The sequence below is a fragment of the Miniopterus schreibersii genome (genome assembly GCF_964146895.1).
Source record: "Miniopterus schreibersii genome assembly, chromosome: 4".
In the NCBI taxonomy this organism is placed as follows: Eukaryota; Metazoa; Chordata; class Mammalia; order Chiroptera; family Miniopteridae; genus Miniopterus; species Miniopterus schreibersii.
This window is the reverse complement of record NC_138105.1, coordinates 101,188,221-101,206,690: the sequence shown is the minus strand read 5'-3', so window position 1 is coordinate 101,206,690 and position 18,470 is coordinate 101,188,221. Positions and strand designations below refer to the sequence as shown.

Sequence of the window (18,470 nt, the reverse complement as noted above, 5' to 3'; positions counted from 1 at the left end):
CAGAGGCCCCGTGACTCCGATGAGCTGGGGCTCCAGGGAGCTGGGGCGCTGCTCACTGGGAATTCGCTCCACCAGAGCTCTCCCTGCGCAGCCCGAGTCCCTGCTGTGGGTGATGCCTCACCTAACACTCAGAGTCACCTGGGAAGAGCATCCGGGTCCTCCTGCATGCCACATCCAGGCTCCCAGAGGGTCTATGAGTCACTTAACTGCGCTCAGAGGTGTAACAAGATGAAAGACCGAGATGCCGGCAGCCCCTAACGTCACTTTGAGGGAGGCTGATGGCAGAGGTGACACTGGAGGCGGCGCAGGGACTAGCTCCCTCTGCTCGCGCTCCACCTCCACCATCACGCCTCACCTGCTCAGTGTCTCGGGTCCTCTGTGAAACAGCGCCACCGCCTCAAAGACCTTTCATAGAAAGGAAACTGTGTGAAAAGCTTCACAGAGTTGAGGGCACAGCTCATTACGGGGTGAGCTGGTGTGAAAACACCCCGAGCTGGAGACTCTGGCCAAGCGCACGGCCTCCCCCCCTCCCCCCAAGCCCTGCGTGTCCCATATTTACAGACTCAGAACAGCCAGGACTCAGAGGCTTCGGAGATGCCGCTCCACAGGTGATGAACAGACAAACTGCGGCCCAGCAGACAGTGGAATATTATGCAGCAGTAAAGAGAAATGAGCTGTCAGCCATGAAGACACACGAGGGACCTTAACTGCATGTGATGAAGGGACAGAAGCCAGTCTAACAAGGCTACATGCTGTGTGATTCAGACTGTGTGACACTCTGGAAAAGGTGAGACTGTGGGGACAGCGACAGACCAGGGGTTGACACCACCTTGGTTCATGCTCATTGCCAGTGGAGTTCCCTGCATCCCACCAGCAACTACAGAGCCCTCTGAGCAGGGAAGACGAAACCCCAGCGAGAAGGGCTGGGCAGCGGTGGCCTCCTGTGGCCGCCTACACACTGGGCAGGGGCCCGTTTGGACCGGGCACTGGAGGAGCGATCCCAGCCCGGCAGAAGAGCTGAGTGGAGGCCACGTCACGTTGCCTGTGCTGCCGTCTACAGCAGTGAGACTGGGGCTGAGAGGCCCGAGGAGAGAGTGGGCGGCAGGGCAGTGTCTCGGGGAGTGGGTGGGGCACTGCCCACCACCCAGGGACGTGGGGTCTGCCCTCAGGACGACGCTGGCTGACCTCGTAGAGTATCGGGACCTGGACCTGACACAGTGGCCTTAAGCCTTTGAGTGGGGAGACGGCCCTTTCCCTAAGGATGCTGATGGGCCTCTCTGCCACGACGCCACCGACGACAAGGAGCCCGAGAGGCTCTGGAAGCTGGTGGCTGCGGGGCTGGTGTGGGCATCAGCAGACTGATGAGGCTCAGTGTGGCCTCACGCGCCCACCTATCCTGCAGGTGGAATGCTACCGTGTCTGGCTCAGCACAAGCTGACTGCCCCTGCCAAGCACATGGCCCGAGGTGACTGCTGGCAGCCCTTGGCCCCTCCAGCTGTGCTTGGCGTGAATCAGAGGAGCCTGTTCTGCTTGAGGAGCCAGTGGTCCCAGCGCTGGCTGAAGAGTATGGCTGGTCTCCTGCCCAGACCTCGCTCAGGCAGCAGGTCCAGTGGAAAATGATCTCCTTCCCCAAGAGTGTCATACCTTCCCATGTCCTTCACAACACCCAGGTGTCTCATTTCACCGTCAGGTCAGAAGAGACGAAGCAGCTAGGTTCCCTAAATAAAAATGGGCACCACATTGTGTTCCCTGCTTGTGGTGGATGGGAAGAGGGTCCCCAAAGACACACACTAAGGACCCACACTAAAGCCACACTTCCTGCTTTCCCTTCCAGTTCTCCAGCTACGAGGTCCTGCCACCCCAGAAAGAGCAAGTTAATAAAGCCACTAGAATGTCTCCAAAACAAACAAACAAATATAAATCGATAAATAACAAGATTAGTGGGCGCCAGGGGTTGGGGGAGGGATGGAAAGTTGTGGCACAAAGGGTGTCAGGGCAGTGAAACCACAATGGTGGGCACATGACATGTGCATTTGTCAAAGCCCACCCAGGCTGGGCAACACAGAGTGTGAGCCCTGGTAAACTCTGGGCTCTCATGAAAACAATATAGCCACAGGTTCGTCAACTGCAACATTACCGCATGACACAAGGTGTTAGTTACGGACACCTGGGGTCAGGGAAGAGGTACATGGAACTCAGTATTTTCCGTTTAATTTTTTGTAAACCTAAAAAAAATAATAAAGTCTATTAATTTAAAAACATATAAATTTGTCATATACTATATGACTGCATTTGTATAGTATTCTTGGAATGCAAAATTACCAGGATGGAGAACATATTAGGGAACCAGGGGCCAGTGTGGCCTCAGGGGCAGCAGCAAGAAGTCTCTGTGGTGTGACTAGTTCGCACCCGGTTGAGCGGTGCTTCCAGGAGTCTACACCTGTGACCACAGGCACGGAACAATACCTCCTGGCTGTGATGTCACACTGCCATCACCTGATGTGTGCCCTGGGAGAACCTGGGTGAGAAACACGCAGGACTTCTCTGCCCTGTTCACAGCTTCCTGTGGATCCAGCTATTTTTACAAAAGGACGAACACTCAGCAACACTCAGGCCCCGGGGATGTGCACGTGTTTCCCTTGTTTCCTCCAAACACGCCCATGACGCAGCACTTCCCTCACAACCCGCACGCGCACTGGCCTGCTCTGCCCCAGCACAGGGAGAGCCTGAGCCCAGAGCCTGTGCCTTCAGCTCCCTGCTGTCCCCGCAGAACCTGCACAGAGCCTGGCGCCCAGGAGACACTCTGCTGAGTCTCTGGGATAAAACCACGACGGAGCAAGTGGGACAGTCGGGTCTCCTGTCTCCACTCCAGTGGACATGGTGACCCTTGATCCAAGGTCGGCCTTCACACATCCAGAGAGAATGTGAGAAGCACTGTGAAGGGACAGTAATAAAAATAGCCCACATGCAAACATACGGGGTAGGCATTCATGAGGAAAATGCAGAAAAAAAAGAGGATTTCATTAGTCCAATCACGAGTGTCCACTAAACTCTGAGAGCACACGGCAGGCTCGTATTGATGGCCAATGTCTCCCGAAGTTGGCAGGAGACAGGGTGCCACCAGCATCACTGTCCTGGACTCCCACCGAGGTCCTAGGGAGAAGGCAGGGAAGGGAGAGAAGGAACGAGGCTGGCAAGGAGGCAGGACACGGGCAGTAAGCGGGTGCCGGCTTGGCTGCGTGGGGACAGTGGACAGGAACGGAACTCAGTGGGACCAGCAGGTGCAGGCCATCTGACCCCGTTCCCTAGACCAGCAGTAAACACACAGCAGGTAACAGTCTTTAAAAATGCCGTCAAAATTGCATCGAGAACAGGAAATATTAGATATATCCCCCAAAACAGCAAAACAAAGATCTTAAAAATGGAAGAACGTACAATGTTCCAGTTTAGAAGGTGGCGTTTCTCCCCCCATCTGTTCACAAGCTCGTTGCAGCCATAACCGCGTCCTAGCAGTTTCTGCTTCAACGGGCAACCTGACTCTGCAATGGGTAAGGATATGCAACAGAACGAAGCCAGCCAGAGGACAGGACAGAACGCCAACACCCTGGAAGGACCCGCCACCCGACGTAAAGTGCCGCAGAGCTGTAGTAGCGAGGACGGAGGTGGGGTAAAAAGGCAGAGGCCCCGGAGCAGAGCCGGACAGCACAGCAGGGAAGGGCGCTGTGCAGGGTCTGCCCTCCGATGACCAGCGCCAGGTCGTCCGTGCAACAGGGAAAGCTCGTCTGGACGCCCCCTTCCTCATCCCCAAACCCACTCCAGGCGCATGTTAGACCAGAGGCAAAGGGCAGAGCAGTGACGCAGGCGCGAGGAAGCAGCCCCGGTGCCGTGGCTGGCAGAGACCAGCTCAGCAGGGCTCGGAGAGGACGAGGTAAAGGTAACAAAGTCAACAAGCTGGGCTGTGTTAACATCAAAAACTTCTCTTCATCAACAGACACGATCAAGCGTAGAAAGCAGGCCCAGCCTCGCAGGTGTCTGCAGTATGCATCTCCAACAAAAGACTCGCACCCAGGGCCCTGCCGTCCGTGAGGGAAGGGTGAACAACCCCCTGATGTCCCACCCGGAGGGACAAGAAAAGAGCAGCCTTCAGAGAGGTCCCGGCACCAGGGGAAAGAGCCCGGCACCCAAAGCACTGGGAGCTCAAACGACAAGGAGACACCGCTGCCCCCACTGGCGGGGCTCACACCAGACCGAGGGCCCAGAACTCACCCTGCTGGCGGGGCAAACCTGGCAGGCCCCCGGGAGACAGTGTGCAGCCCTGACGCTAAGCAGGTCGGTCTCCACAGCTGCACATGCCCAACAGAAAGGAGGCGACCACCGTCTGGCTTTGCCAGCACAAAGCCGTGAGGACACGGTGCCTATTACCCACCTGTACTTCAGGAGAGCTCATCCTTTCCTGCTTCCGCGTGTCCGGGCAGACTGCGGCAGCACCGTCAGTCCTTCCTGCCCGCCCCCTAGTCAGCTCTCTACCAACACAGCCAAATTCTCCCCGACCTTCCTTTTGTAAACAGTGAACCCGCAGGTCTCCACTTAACCACCAGCTCCTGAGAGAATTCCTGCTGTGCAATGAGCACTGTGTGCCTGGTCCTGGTTAGCATGTGTGTGTGTGTGTGTGTGCACACATGTGCGCACGCGTGTTGGTCTCTCCTGCCCGCCACCTACCCACCGGCCCGCCTGCCCCACTAGACTGTAAACTGTACCAGGGCCCTGACACCTGCATCACAGCACCTAGAGTCCAGTGGGTGTGGCAGACACACAACAAAGTGGGGGGGGAGGCAGTGAGGTCCTAAACTGGCTCCACGTAACTAAACACAGCTGACCACACCAAGGACTGTGCCCCTTCCATGCCAGGAGGCACAGGAGGACATTTTTGAAGTGTCTGTCCTGTGAGGCCACCTGCCAAGCCCATGCTTCAGAGGCGGCGCCTGGGGCCGTGTGGAGGAGGCGGCCCTGGACAGGCCGAGGGAGGTCAAGGGGTGTTGAGGCACAAGCGAGGCCTCCTCTGAGGACGACCTGGCACTGCAGGGGGCGGAGAGGCCCCACAATGTCGTCCATTTTCTAAAAGCTCCATCGTCAGGAGGCCCAGCGGCAAGGGGCCCAGGTCTCCATCAGAAATGATGACAAGCAGGCACCACCTGTCAGCATGCTTTTGGGGGGATGGCACTCAGCAACGTCCTTCGGGCAGAGGGAGGAGCCTCTGCCCAGCGGATGGACACCACCCTTGCCTCAGGAGCATCTCGGGACAGATTTGGGCTTTTTCCTTCCTCATTTTCTCAAATTTCAGTGTCCAAGGCAGCATTTTAATAAGCTTTCCCGCATAGAAACCCGAATTCACGCTCCAGCAAACTCTGCCTATTGAGCCAGACATCAGAAGCTCTTCAGGGACAGAACAGTGAAAGGACCAGCCCACAGCCAGGCTGGTACTAGGATGTGTCTGCTCTGCATGTCCGGACACAGGCGATATTCTCATTCCAAACCCCAGCACTGAAGGAAGGAAGAAAGGGCTGCCCCTAAAAGATCCAGGACCACACACTGGGGTCCACAGAGCTGTCCAAAGGCCCAGTCTCAGCCCCGCAGGGACACCAGGTTGGAGAGCTCTTGGCTGCCTATCAGAGCCTCCTGACGATCAGGACAACACAGCCTGCCTGAGCCACCAGTATGCTCTGCCTGAGCCACGGCTCGAGCACAGCTGAGTGAGGGGCAAGGACAAGTCACATAAGGAGGGTGTGCTTAGTGTGTGGTGGAGATCCTGGCAGATGTGGGAGCTGGAGGGAAAACATGAGCAGTGGCCGAGGCAGGGCTGGGGGTGGCGCTGCTGACCAGGAGCATGTTTGACCAGTGTGACTGCCACCTGACCACTGCCCAACCCTCCTGCAGCTCGTACCTTGGTCAGCAGCAGGACCCGCTTCTGAAGCCTCCGGGCCAGGGCCTCGTGTGTCTCACGCTTCTTCCTCTCCTCCAGCAGCTGAGCGCTGACCTGGCGCACCTCTTCCTGGAGCTGCTGCCTGACCTTGTCCAGCTCCCGGGCACTGCACAGACAAGAAAAAGGGCAGAGGGTGAGGCTGGGCCGGCAGGACAGCACTCCAGCAGCAGGCCCGCTGGGACCGCCAGCCCTCCTCACTGAGGTCCCAAAATAGAGCCGCACGTGCAGCCCGCCCCGCCCTGTCATTTCCTCGCTTCTGAATAGCTACTCAGAGCTTTTCAGGAGTCTCGGAGTTTCAAGCAGACCCCCAGGGCGATCCCAGAGCTGCAGGCGCGGGAGGGGCGCAGCTCCACACACAATGGGGAAAATTGTGGCATGAATGAGCTCAATTACCCAGCAGGCACTTCCCTGAGTCAGCCGGCCAGGTGTGCAGCTCACTGCGCTGCAGGGGAGTCGAACCCCAACCCCAGCCAGAGCCCAGACCAATGTGGGGCCCTGCAGGCTCCTCTAGGCCAGGCTCCATGAGGCCGCTCCCACCGACCCTGAGCTGCTGACCTTCCTGTCACCTCTGCTCTTAAGCATCCTGTCCTCTACAGTCACAGCCAGGCCATCCTGTCAGACCTCACATAAGGATGGACACTAGAGCCTCTCGAGCTCCTGCCCACCCACAGCTGACCTCCGACCTCTTGGAGGTGAAGTGCCTTCAGAGTCTGTTTCAGACTCTCTCCCAAAATGGCCAGTTTGTCACAGCTCCCCCCCCCCCCATGGCCCCGCCCCGGTGGCCTCTGTTCCAGGCTCTGCCTACACGAACTTCAGAGGGAGAGTCAAGGACAAGGACCTGGGAGAGCAATGGGCTGGGCAGGGCTGACCGGGCAGGGAACCTGGGCGGGGCATGTGTGAGTGTGAGTAGAAAACACAGTATTCAAGCTATTTCTTCAAGTAGAGGAAACTTCTTGCCATAGGAAGTCTTTAAAAATCTCAGAAAAATGAAACAAATAGTGTTTTTTTGTTGTTGTTAATCTTCATAGGATATTTTTTTCCATTGATTTTTAGAGAGAATGCAAGAGAGGGAAAGGAGCGGGGAGAGAGACATCAAGGTGAGAGAGACAAACTGGTTGGTTGCCTCCTGCACGCCCTGACCGACCAGGGGCCAGGAATTGAACCCACAACCCTTTGGTGTGCAGGCCAATGCTCTATTCCCTGAGCCACACCAGCCAGGGTCAAATAATATTATTAAGAGCAGTTATAAGGAGACATCTGCAGTGTTTACTGGAGGCGACGGTCCATGAGAACAGCGACGTGGCTTTGAAAACATGAGAATGTGAGATGAGGGCTATCGATGGCGCCTGTAGCCTCATGTCACACTTGGCACTCGATGACTTTTGTTATGCTCTGATGACACAATTTTGAGAGGGCCTTAATTCACAGGGATGCAGGTAATGCTTTCTCTGGCAGTGGTCTCTCTCCCTGTGCTGACTGTTCTATGTCACATCTGAGTGTGAGGGGTTTTTATTATAATTTAGTACAATTCTTTAAACAGCTAAGTAAGTATAATTTGAAAGTAAATGTGAATCACACATGTACAGGACTTCAGCAGCGACTGGATGGAGAGCCCAGTCTGGGCCACCCCAGCCTGGCCCAGGCCCAGAGCACAGGTCTCCTACGGGGACAGAGCTGATGTCCCACCTCAGGGCCTGAGGTTTCGTTCAATTTAGCCATCTCGGAAAACCTCACATTAACATGTAATCCAACTGCACAGCTGGCCAACCACACCTACCACCTCTCAGTGCTTCGTAGCCAAACATGAAACAGGGAGCAAGTACGGACACTCATTTGAAACAGACATGTTGAGCTCTAGTTCAACTCAAAACCACTCTCAGGCCAAATGAGTACCAGGGGCTGCGAACCTGACCCTGGAATCACTGGGTTCAGGGGAGTTCAGAGCGCTTTACATCCCTGCTCCACGGTGGGCAATGAGATGAAAGCACCATTCCCTTTCTTGTGCATGCAAAACGAGGAGGTGCCCGGTGCTCTTTCAGACGACAGGCACAGAACCACGCCTGGCCAGGCTCGGGGTGAGGACTGCTCTGAGCACAAGGATATTGGGGACAACCTTGAGGAGACTGACAAAGCCCCATAGTTTGGGGAACAGGTTGCCCTCATATCGATGTGGGGGTCAAACTGGAGACCTCCCCACCAAGAGCAGGTGCACGTACATGCATGGCCACAGGGTAACTGTGTTTACCGATAGGAAGTCGGAGAGACAAAACTCCTGGTGCCCAGGGCCAAGCTTGGCACAGGACACCTGTACCCTCGTCTGCCAGCTCTCTGTACATTCCCAAAAACACTGGTGGGCCTTAGCCCCTCAGGGTGGGGGAGCCAAGCACTGAGGTGCCTGACCCGAGGCCCAGCCCTGTGCTGAGATGTTATGACACAAACACACCCACTGCAGGAAAAAGTCCCAATCATAGTCCAGAGACGCAGCAGGAAGGAGACGGGGCTTCCAGGGCTGTGGAGCTGGGCAAAGCCACTGTGCCTGGTGAGTGCAGAAACCCGCCTTTCCCAGGGGTGAAGTGCTTTTCATGAAATCAGGGTGGGAAGGAATAAACCCAGAGGACACAGGACCCTGGAGACCCCAAGAAGCAGCCCCTATATTGCCCACATTCCTGAGGTCTGCCATGAGGCTGCTGTTTCATCACTAGTCAATGTTTTACAAGATGAAACCAGACGTACATATCCAACCTCGGCACCTCACAGGCAGTGGTGCTACTGAACACTGTGCAGAGCCTGCCGAGACCGCCAGCAATCGAGGCCCCCTCACCCATTCACGGGCCCCAGCAGCCACAGCTCCAGGCCTTGTGGCCCAGGCAGGGACCCAACAGTCCATGAGCTTGACCTCACAGGACTCTCCTGCTAGTAGGACACGTGTTACGTGAAAAGAGAACGAAGTGGGAACCGAGACATCAAGGAGGCGGCAACCTGGGGATGAGCAAAGACTCTGGGCGGTGGGCACCCAGAGGTGGGGCCACTGAATTCAGGACCAGGGGCCTGGGCAGAGGTCGCGGGGGCCTGCCAGCGGTGCCCTGAGCTCACTGCTGCAGGAGTGACAGGTGCCACTAGTGCCACTCCCAGGGAAGGAAGCGCTTCCTCCCTCTTCCCCCCAGCCTGTGGCCTCGCAGCACCCCAATGCAGATGCACACAGGGAGCAGAGCTGGGGAGGAGGGTGACTGCACAGGGAACAAAGTGCACACTGATCCCTGTGGGAGGAGGTTTGGGAGGAAGAGAGCAGGGGAGGGGCTCCCTGGGCGAGGGATGGTCAAGGAGGGCTGTCCGCTGGGAGAAACCAGGGGGGACCCAGCACAAGGGGCAGCACTGTGGGACCCAGTGGCCCTCAGAGCCGGGTCCACCAGGAGGGGCGAGGGGCAGGGCAAAGGAGCAGGGGTGAAGTGCAAGCGGAGAAGGGCCCCGTGGGAGAGAGGGAGCAAGAGACCAGGAGAAGAACGGGGGCACAGCACAGACAACCTCCTGCGGCCGTGGCTGAGCTAAGAGGAAAGCAGAGAAACCAGGGGCAGTTGGGAAGGACTGAAAGTCAGGAGGGGTTTCATTTTTGTATGTAAACTCTATGGGAAGCAGGGTCCAGCATGTGGCCAGGGGCGGGGGCGTTGCTCGTGATGATGCTACAGAGAAGGGACAAGATGGTACACACGCAGAGGCTGGCCTCTCCAAGAGCAAAGTTTCCAGGAATCCAGTCCAAGGTGCCCCAGATGCGTTTTCCAAACCACCTGCCAACAGATGCGCCCGCCTCACATACGGGCAGGCGAGCAGGAGCGGGACCTGGCCACCCAGCCTCGCAGGAGCTCTCGCAGTAGGGGGTCCACCACCCACACCTGATGCCGATGCCTCGGTTGGGACATTCTGTCTGTTCAAGCTCAGCCTTCCTTGTGAAGTAAAGAGAAAATTCATAAAAAATTAAACTCCAGTTGCATACTTACGTGACCTCTGAGGTCACTGGCATTTCTGTGAACCTTTGGAGTTCAAAATGAAGTTGTTAGTTCTTGGAGGAGAAGCCGGCATGTTCATCGATGGAAGCCTCTCTGAGGGGCATCTGCCGCAGGACGCACGTCTCAGCTTCGTGCTGTGACGGCCACTGCAGCTGCTTTGACGTAACCTTCTTCAGAAAACTTCAGCCCAGAACACCCATTTCCAGGAACAATGAGTGCACAACACACCCCGCAGCAGCAGGGGGTATTTTAATGACCTTCTTCAAGACACCACTGAGCCCACCTTCCCCGGCTCTGCCTTCTCCCAGCTCCAGCCTGCCCCCGGCAAGTCCCGATGCTCAGTGGGAGCCATGGTGCTGAAGGACCAAAGGCCTGGCCGTCGCCTCTAGGCAGGACCCGCCGAGGAAGGACAGCCGTCCTCTGTGGAGCCTGGCATGTGCTGAACACCAAGCCTTATCTTGCCCGCACGTGAGCATAGAGGAGTAAACACGCCCAGATGCAGAACAAGAGCGACCGAGTCAAGCAGACCTTCTGATTGGTGACGCTGGACAGGACATTCACGCAGGCACGGGGCCACAAAGGGAGACCGCTTCTAATAAGTGCCCTTCAAGGACTAACCAGGGTCTCTGACGAGTTGACATCAATACGACTGCACGTGCACCCTGATTCTCAGTAATTACGCTTCCATATGAAACTGAAAATATTAAAATTTTATTCACACTTATGCAAAACCCCTAAAGCATCTTCATTCCTTGGGCTCCAAGGAACATGGCCTCTCCCACCAAGACGGCTCTGTGCTGCACAGGACACGGCACACACCTGGTTGAAGGCCCACGGGAACCAAGGGGAAGGGTACTGCCACCACCAGGTCCCTATTTCCCTGACGGAGGAACACGCCTTTCGGGGTCAGGAGACGGGGAGGTGGCAACACAGGTTCCAGTTCAGACCCAAAGCCCATCTATCCGAGGGAGCCCTCCCCCTGCGAGGCCGGCCTTAACGAGCATGGCCGAGACAGGCCTCGGGTGCAGCAGCAGGCCCAAGGGCTCTGCCGTCTGGCTGCAAGGCTGCTTTGGCCTGTGTGGAGGAGAAGGAGGGGGGCCCTGTTCTCCGGGTCCCACTCAGGCTGCCCTGGAGAGGAGCAGATGACGCCTGGGCCCACGTGGCATGCAGCTGTCTTTATTTATGCCATCTGACCCCAATCTTAAATGCCTCCAAGTGTCATTACACATTTCTCTGAAAAAATTAACATCCAAACAGTGGAAACAAAAGCAGAGAATCCACAAAGCAGAGGCTGAAATAATTACCAATCACAGGAAGGGCCCAGGGAGCAGCAGCGAGGCTGAGGTCGGGCCTCTGGCCACTTCTCCCAGCCCCGCCTCTGATGAGCTCCGTTCTATACACTCATCTATTCAAATCACCAAATTCAATTTGCATTCCCAGATAAACAGAGGCCACCAGCAAACACTCCTCCGACCTTGAAATGTGAGAAGGAAAACTGTCCTCTGCAATTTCAACTCAGTCCCAACCATAATGAATAATCCAATTTAGCTGCTCAGTTCCCAACCTGTCATCATACGGGTCGGGTGCCTCCCAATCACGGCTGGGGACCCAAGCGAGGCTGGCTCTGGGGTGCCAGGCAAGCAGCAGAAAAGCTCCCGCCCCGGGCCTCTGAGGCCCAGGCGGTAAGGACATGGTAGAGACCAGAGGGCAAGTCCCACAGAGCAACTGCCCCGTACCCAGGCCGAGGCTCTCAGGAGGCAGCAATGTCCAGGGAAACAGGGCAGACAGTTACTGAAGGCAACCCTATGCTCGGGCGACACAGAAAGGCACACGGTGTGACATGGACGTGGCAGTGCTGCTCCCGGGGTGAGGCCATGGGCTTTCACGAGCATCATCTCATTCACACCTCACAGCACCCAAGGATGAGGGCCTGTGCACACTGCCCCGGTCATCGCTCAGAAAACAAAAACCCAGAGAGCCACAGCCAACAGGCTGGAGGGCCAGGCAGGAGTGAATGGGTGGTGCCTCGCTCCTCCTCTGGGAGGTACCAGCCAGCAGTCCACCGCCTGTCTCTGTAAATAAAGTTCTGGAACACAGCTCACCTACTCATTCATGTGACATCTGTGGCTGCTTTCCTGTAACAGAGATCATGTGGCCCAAAAAGGCAAAACCACTTACTGTCTGGCCCGAGAAAGACAAGCTGCCTGGCACTGCCCTCTCCCACAGCTGCCCAGCCTGCAGAGATGGGCTCCCACCTGACCAACTGCCCCCTGGGGAGCTAACAGTGCAGAAGCTCCTGCCAGCCTGGCTGGACACAAGGCACTAGGAATGCTGGTTCCTCACCAAAGATGCTCACCCTCCTGTCTCACTGTCCCCTCTCACGCGGCACCCCACACTCACATCCACGCCTCATGTAAGACCTCCAGGCCTCTGAGACTGAGGGCACACCCTCCATACCCCATGTGGCACCAGCAGCCGTGGACCTGTCCCAGGCAGTTCTGAAGTCGGCTGTGCAGGCACAAGGATGCCGAGGAGGAGCTCACGGAGCAGCAGGCCCGAGTGCTGTCCCGCTGTGCTCAGCTCCACTCTGACTCCTGTCTGCTTCCTCAGTCGAGACCACTGACGCTCGGGAGAATGGCCTTCAGAGGTCACAGCCTCCAGGCAGCAGCCTCCAACCAGGTCGCGCGACACCAAGAGACGCGCTACCTCACAAACATGCCCCCTCCTGCCTTCAAGGCCCAGGCCCAGGCCCCCGTCTCCCTCTCTTTCTAAGGCAGAGCCCCCAGGCAGGCGGCAGGGCGGGAGCATGCAGGTGGACACGGTCCATTCAGAGGAAAGGAAGGGGAACTTGAGGGTAGAAAGAGGCCCAGGATGGATGGGGTTGGGATGCGGAGAAATAAACAAGCTTCAAACACCCAAAGCAGTCCTGTGACAGGAGGTGTGGGTGACAAGTGGGTAGGTGTGGGTGCAGCCACCCAGGAGCCCAATTAGCAACTCTGACGCTGAGGTGCCGGCACCACACAGTCGATGGCAGAGCCTGACACCGGGGCAAGTGCACGCAGCGCCTCAGCCGACCCCAGCGCTTGTGTCCGTCCCTCCGGCTGCCTCGGCGCCGCCTGATTAATCAGGCCCATTCTGCCTGTTCATCTTCCCATCGATTTTGCTGTCTTCAGCCCAAAGTACAGGAAGCCAGTACCTGGGTAGGTGTGGCACCTGCGTGCGGGACGCTGATGTCGCCCTCTCCCGGAGTATCGCTGTCCCCCCACGGGGCGAGCCCCTGCCCCGGGAGGAGCACTCTGTCCACGCACGTGACGCCCTGGGTAACAAAGGCCGACAAGCTCTCTAATGCTGCCACTCCACCAGCAAGCCTCTCTGCAGCCTTTCCCCATGGAGGAGGAGAGTGAACGATTATTGGTTCCTCTTCCACTAGTCCTTGGGGAGAGCGGGGGTAAGGGAGGCGCCCGCTCCCCGTCACTGTGTCGGCACAGTGGCTCACTCACTAACCCCACTGCCTCCTCACCCGGCCAGGGCTCGCAGGGTTGACACTTGACTTGAGAAATGCCAGCTCTGAGCAGTTTATTTCCTCTTGAACTTCAAGAACTGACTCAGACAGACCTGACCTTTAAAAGGCAGGGTTAGTGCCTGTGGAGCTGCTGAGTGCTCTCTGCTGACACAACAGGACGTGCTAGGAAACCCATGCTCAGAGGGCTGCCTGGGCGCACCAGGGAGGCCTCAGGCTCTGACCACACCTCTGCAGGTAACACCAGGCACCAGGGGACAAAAGGTTCCCAGGTGGACCTGGGTGGTGGAGGCCAGCTTGGGGAGCAGCTGTGAGGAGACCCCAACATAACAAGACCAGGTCTGGATCGTGTTCCCTGTAGCCACGGCTGAAGAGGCAGGAGCATCAAAGGGCAGCGGAATCTGGGGCACCCTGGGCACCTGTCTGACCTCCAGCACTGACCAGCACAGGACCGTGAACCAAGGAAATGCATTTACTTCTCAGGGCTCCTCAGAGAAACAAATGATCCCTGACATGCTGCACACGTCCTTTCCCAGTTTGCCAAGTAATTTCTGTTGGTCACCTTTTAGGTGTCGACATGGTACCTTTTTATGGACTGGCTTCCAGGGGTCCCAGGTGACAAGAAAGTGGGAGGAGGAAATCTCTGCCCCGAGGGATCGGCAGCTAACATAGTGACGAGGCAGGGCTGTGGCCCAGGAGCAAAGAAGCGTCAGACGGGAAAGGCTGTGGTCTCGAGAAAGGCTTGTGCGCTTGGGCAGGGGGGATTCCCGGGAAGGGGTGTCACTCGAGGCCTGGTCAAGTGGCAGAAGCGGGCACCAGGTCTGAAGGGGAGCAGCACACGCGAGCGGGCCATGCTGAGCAGTCGGCTCTGGGCTCAGGCAGCGAGTTACGGCAGGGAGCACGCATGCACAGTCCGAGAAAAGCCCTCAGAAAACAGTGAGGGCTCCATGGGGAGAAACCCAGCCCAGCAACGTGACCAAGGGTTACGGGGCTGGAGAGAGGAGCCCCCTGCAGGTCGGGCTAGCCAGGCACTGACAACACGGGGCCTCCTGGGCGAGGGGCCCGGACCCAGGAGTGCAGGGGAGGGTCGGCAATGGCCAGCTCCTGACTCCTTCCACACGGACTCTCCTCTGCCCAGGGACACTGAGGGCCATCCTGGGGGTGTTGGGAAGGACCGGTGCTGGGCTGGGGTCAGAGGGGAGGACGGAGCAGTGTGGACATTCAACAACATTTGGAAGACCAGTTAATCCAAGTCAGAGAAAAAGTTTACAGTGTCTAAAAAGAGTCTGGCATGGTTACAAGTACAATTTAATTTAATTTTCTGAAACCCCTGAAGGAGGAAAGGAGCCTGGCCCGCCATGGAGCCAACCCCCACCTTGCCAGGCATGTCATGTGACCCAATGCCAGGTAAGAAGGAGCTCCTGACCGTCCGGTCCTGACTCAGGTCCCCATGCAAGCTGGGTGCAGTGACTGGGGGGCGGGAGCCTCCATGCGTGGTATCTATCTTGGGCACACCGCCCACAACGTGCCCAGCCACACAAACAGCCAGCGGAGAGGGCTGCGCTCGGGGGCGTGGGGCCGCTGCGCTCTGATGCCTGAGCCGGGCCATCTGCGGGGAGCAGATTAGAGACAGGAAATGCAGCTGGTGAGCGAGCAAGCCCCGAGAAAGGCGCTTCCTACACATTGTGCGGGAGCCATTGTCGCGGACCTGACGGCTACTGCTCACCTCCATCAGGGGCACAGTCACCGCTTCTGAGAGAAGCCACTCGAGATTTACCTCACGACTTCGAGTAGCTGCGCCTCAGCTTCCCCTGGCCAGGCCCTAGGTGACCCTGGGCTCAGATCCTGAATAAACGTGGGGCCAGGGCTGGGGCATATTGGCCAAGGAGAGGACCTGTGCTCGGAACCCAAGGGAGCACGGGCCACGTAACTGCTGGACCAGAGACCCTCAACAGTGTCGCCATTTACTGCTCAGCATCGCCCAGCAAACACCACCATCACCATGACAAGTGTGATCTACCTAACTGCCTTCCTGACCAAGCTAAGTCCCACAGGGTCCGTGGGAGATGGGCCACCAGGCTCAGGAGAGGAAGTCACGGGCACAGCAGAGTTCATGCTCAGGCGTCAGTCCTACCCCTCCAGTCAGGACCATACAGCCAGTCTCTGAGGCACACTGAGGCTTCCTGTGTGCCGGGCACCACCCAGGCACAGGAGACAGCGGTGTGTGCCTTCCAGGGCCCACAGGCAGAGAAGATACACGTCCCGGAACACGGGGGGTGGGTGTGAGCGTGAGCCACCAGGGCCTCTCCTGCACCTCGCACACTCTCACCAAATCTCCACTCCACTGTGCCATCTGACTCTAGACACAGCGGCGCTGAGCCTGTCCTCCTCATGGCCTCCTAGCAGGCTGGTGTCCCCAGCACAATGCTACCTGGACACTTGCCCATGGGACTCAGTGCTGACAGCCCAGGCCCACAGTGGGTCCCGAGCACTCCCTGCCTCACCATAGCCGAGTCCAGGTCTGGAGAGAGATGTCTTCCCCGCTGGGGCCGAGGGGGCAGGCCTCAGGATCTCAGGTCCGCAAACACATGCTCAAAGGCGCAGCCTCGCTCTGCCCACAGACACGATGGCTCCAGCGAGCGCCCAAACAGGGAGACCGGCCACCAAAATGGAGATGACAGCCAGACAGGATCAGCCCTGTGTTTGCTCCCTGTGTGGCCAGAGTTCACCTTGAACATGGCCCCACATATCACAGCCCAGAGCTTGTGACTGAAATGTTTTCCCTGCAATGACCCCTTACGGCAAACCACACACCTGGGAAATTCAGAAGTGAGGACTGAGAACATCCACGGCGATGTCCCCGCTGGCACTGCAGCCTTGCACCCGGGAGCCTGCGTGGTGGTGGTGTCCTCCTGAGGCGCGTCTGGTGCTGCGTGCAGACTGTGCCCCCACGTCCCAGGGCGCTGCGTCCTCACCCAGCACCGAGCTCACACCTGGAGCACCCTCCGAGCATCCACCCCATCCCCCAACGGCCCAATGACCTGCCTGGGCCATAGAAGGCGATGAGATGGCTGTGGGGCAGCTTCTCTACGAGCCCCACCTGGTTCCCAGGCACTCACTACCTGGCATTACAAATCATTTGCTGAGTAACCAACTCTTTTCTTTTTATTGAGATAAAATTTACGTAAAATAAATTTGCCATTTTAACCATTTCAGTATGAATGATTCAGTGGATTTTAGTATATTCGCAATGCTGTCCAAACATCAACACTAACTCAAGATTCTCATCACTCCAGAAAGAAACCCTGCCCCCATCAGCAATCACTGCCGGCCTCTCCGCCAGCCCTGCCCCACTAATCTGCTTAGGTGTCTATGGATCTGCCTGCTTTGGACACTTTGGTTTATTTTTTGACTTGGTTGGCTATTAAGAAGTATGTTGTTTAATTTCCGCCTTTGTGAGAATTTTCCAAACTTCCTTCTGATGCTGCTCGCTAACTTCCTTTCACTGTGGTGGAACAAACGTCCTGTGATTTTGAACCTTCTAAACAAGACGTGCTCTGTGGCCTTAGGCTCCACCCTGCAGAATGCCCGCCAGGGGAGAATGTGGGGCTGCTCTTCAGCAGAGCGCTCTGCAGGTGTCTCTGTGCCTAAGCCCTCCCTGCGAACGGGTCGGCCCCACCCCGAGAGCTCCTCACCCGTCAGGGAGGAGCACCCACTGCAGCCCTGCACTCCCACCAGGTGGCTCTGAGCCACACCTGTGGGCACCAAGGACGAGTCCTCCTGACCGGCATGCGGGCGGCCACTGCAAGACCCTCCCACGCTGGTGCCAGGGCTACGCTTTGAGGTACTAGAAACACCTGACACAGAAAGGGGATCCACCTTAGTGGCAGAGGGGAGGAAAAGACCCAGAGCAGCAGCACATGACGGGCTCCCGTGCCTGGGCACCCCCGAGACGCAGCCCCCAGGGCAGAGAGCCAGGTCTAGCCGGCAGTGGAGTGGAGGGCAGGGCTCCCAGGCCTCTGGGGCAACACTGCCACCTGGCCTGCGGTGTCCCCTCACACGGGCCGTCTCAGTGAGTCCCCTCCTCCCCAGGGCTCCTCCTGTGCACACATCCCCACTGCCTTTCAGGAGGCGCCCGCTCAGCAATCCAGAGGCGCACAGCAGCAGCAATAGGAGGAAACAGGCTGGTGACAAAGGAAAGTGCTTCCCTGCACACAAATTCTTCATGGACGTGGATTTCAAAGTGGCCATCTGGCTATGAGATTAGCATCCCAAAGCAACGCAACTGCACACGCAGGGAGTCGGCTCCAACTTCACCACTTCATCACCGGCAGAGAAAGCCCATTTAAATGATAATAACGTGAAGTGCTTAGGAAGCGGTTTGCAGAAAGAACATCCCAACTGCATCCCAACTTCCGCTGCACGGTGACCGGGCTGGGCCTGGGTGGCTGGACCACCCGCTGGCCCCATGCTGCCGCCTCTGGCCGCCCCGCTCCCAGGCAAGGGGAGCCGGAGCCAGATCGCTGGACCGGCTGAGGCCTAGTCACCAAGGAGAAGAGGTCAGTGAGCAGGGCAAAGTCACCAAGGGACTGCTCCCTCCCGCGGAGCCAGAGGGCAGAGACCTGCCGGGAGCCCTCACCAGACCTCTCCCTTTGGTCATGTAGACACCCCTTCTCTCCCCTGCCAGTCACTTAGACAACTCTTCTCTCCACCACTGGTCTCTCCCACATTCCCTTCAGGTTTCCTCCTGGAGACGCCTCCCCAAAATGACTGCCAACTGCCCTGTTAAATCCAGCCCCAAACATCCTTCCTGCACCTCGACTTCCTCCCATCATAGCTGCCTGTAATGTGTGGCTCACTCTGTCCCCATCAGACGAACAATGGCTCTGCAAGGTCCCAGGGGAAGGACTGGAGGGGCGGGCAGGCAGGCAGGGGCCTGGCTGGGGCTCCCGCCCTGTCCTATAGCCAC

General features: G+C 57.6%; 1 protein-coding gene across 6 annotated transcripts in view; it reads right to left on the bottom strand.

The window, feature by feature from the left end:
* MAD1L1 (mitotic arrest deficient 1 like 1) overlaps positions 1–18,470 on the bottom strand; it is a 222,584-nt gene that overhangs the window by 113,593 nt on the left and 90,521 nt on the right. For all 6 annotated transcript variants that reach the window (XM_081134495.1, XM_081134493.1, XM_081134496.1 and 3 more), the window contains one exon: positions 5,942–6,086. In XM_081134495.1, the coding sequence (XP_080990621.1) occupies positions 5,942–6,086 (145 nt within the window). The remainder of the gene's footprint in view (positions 1–5,941; positions 6,087–18,470) is intronic.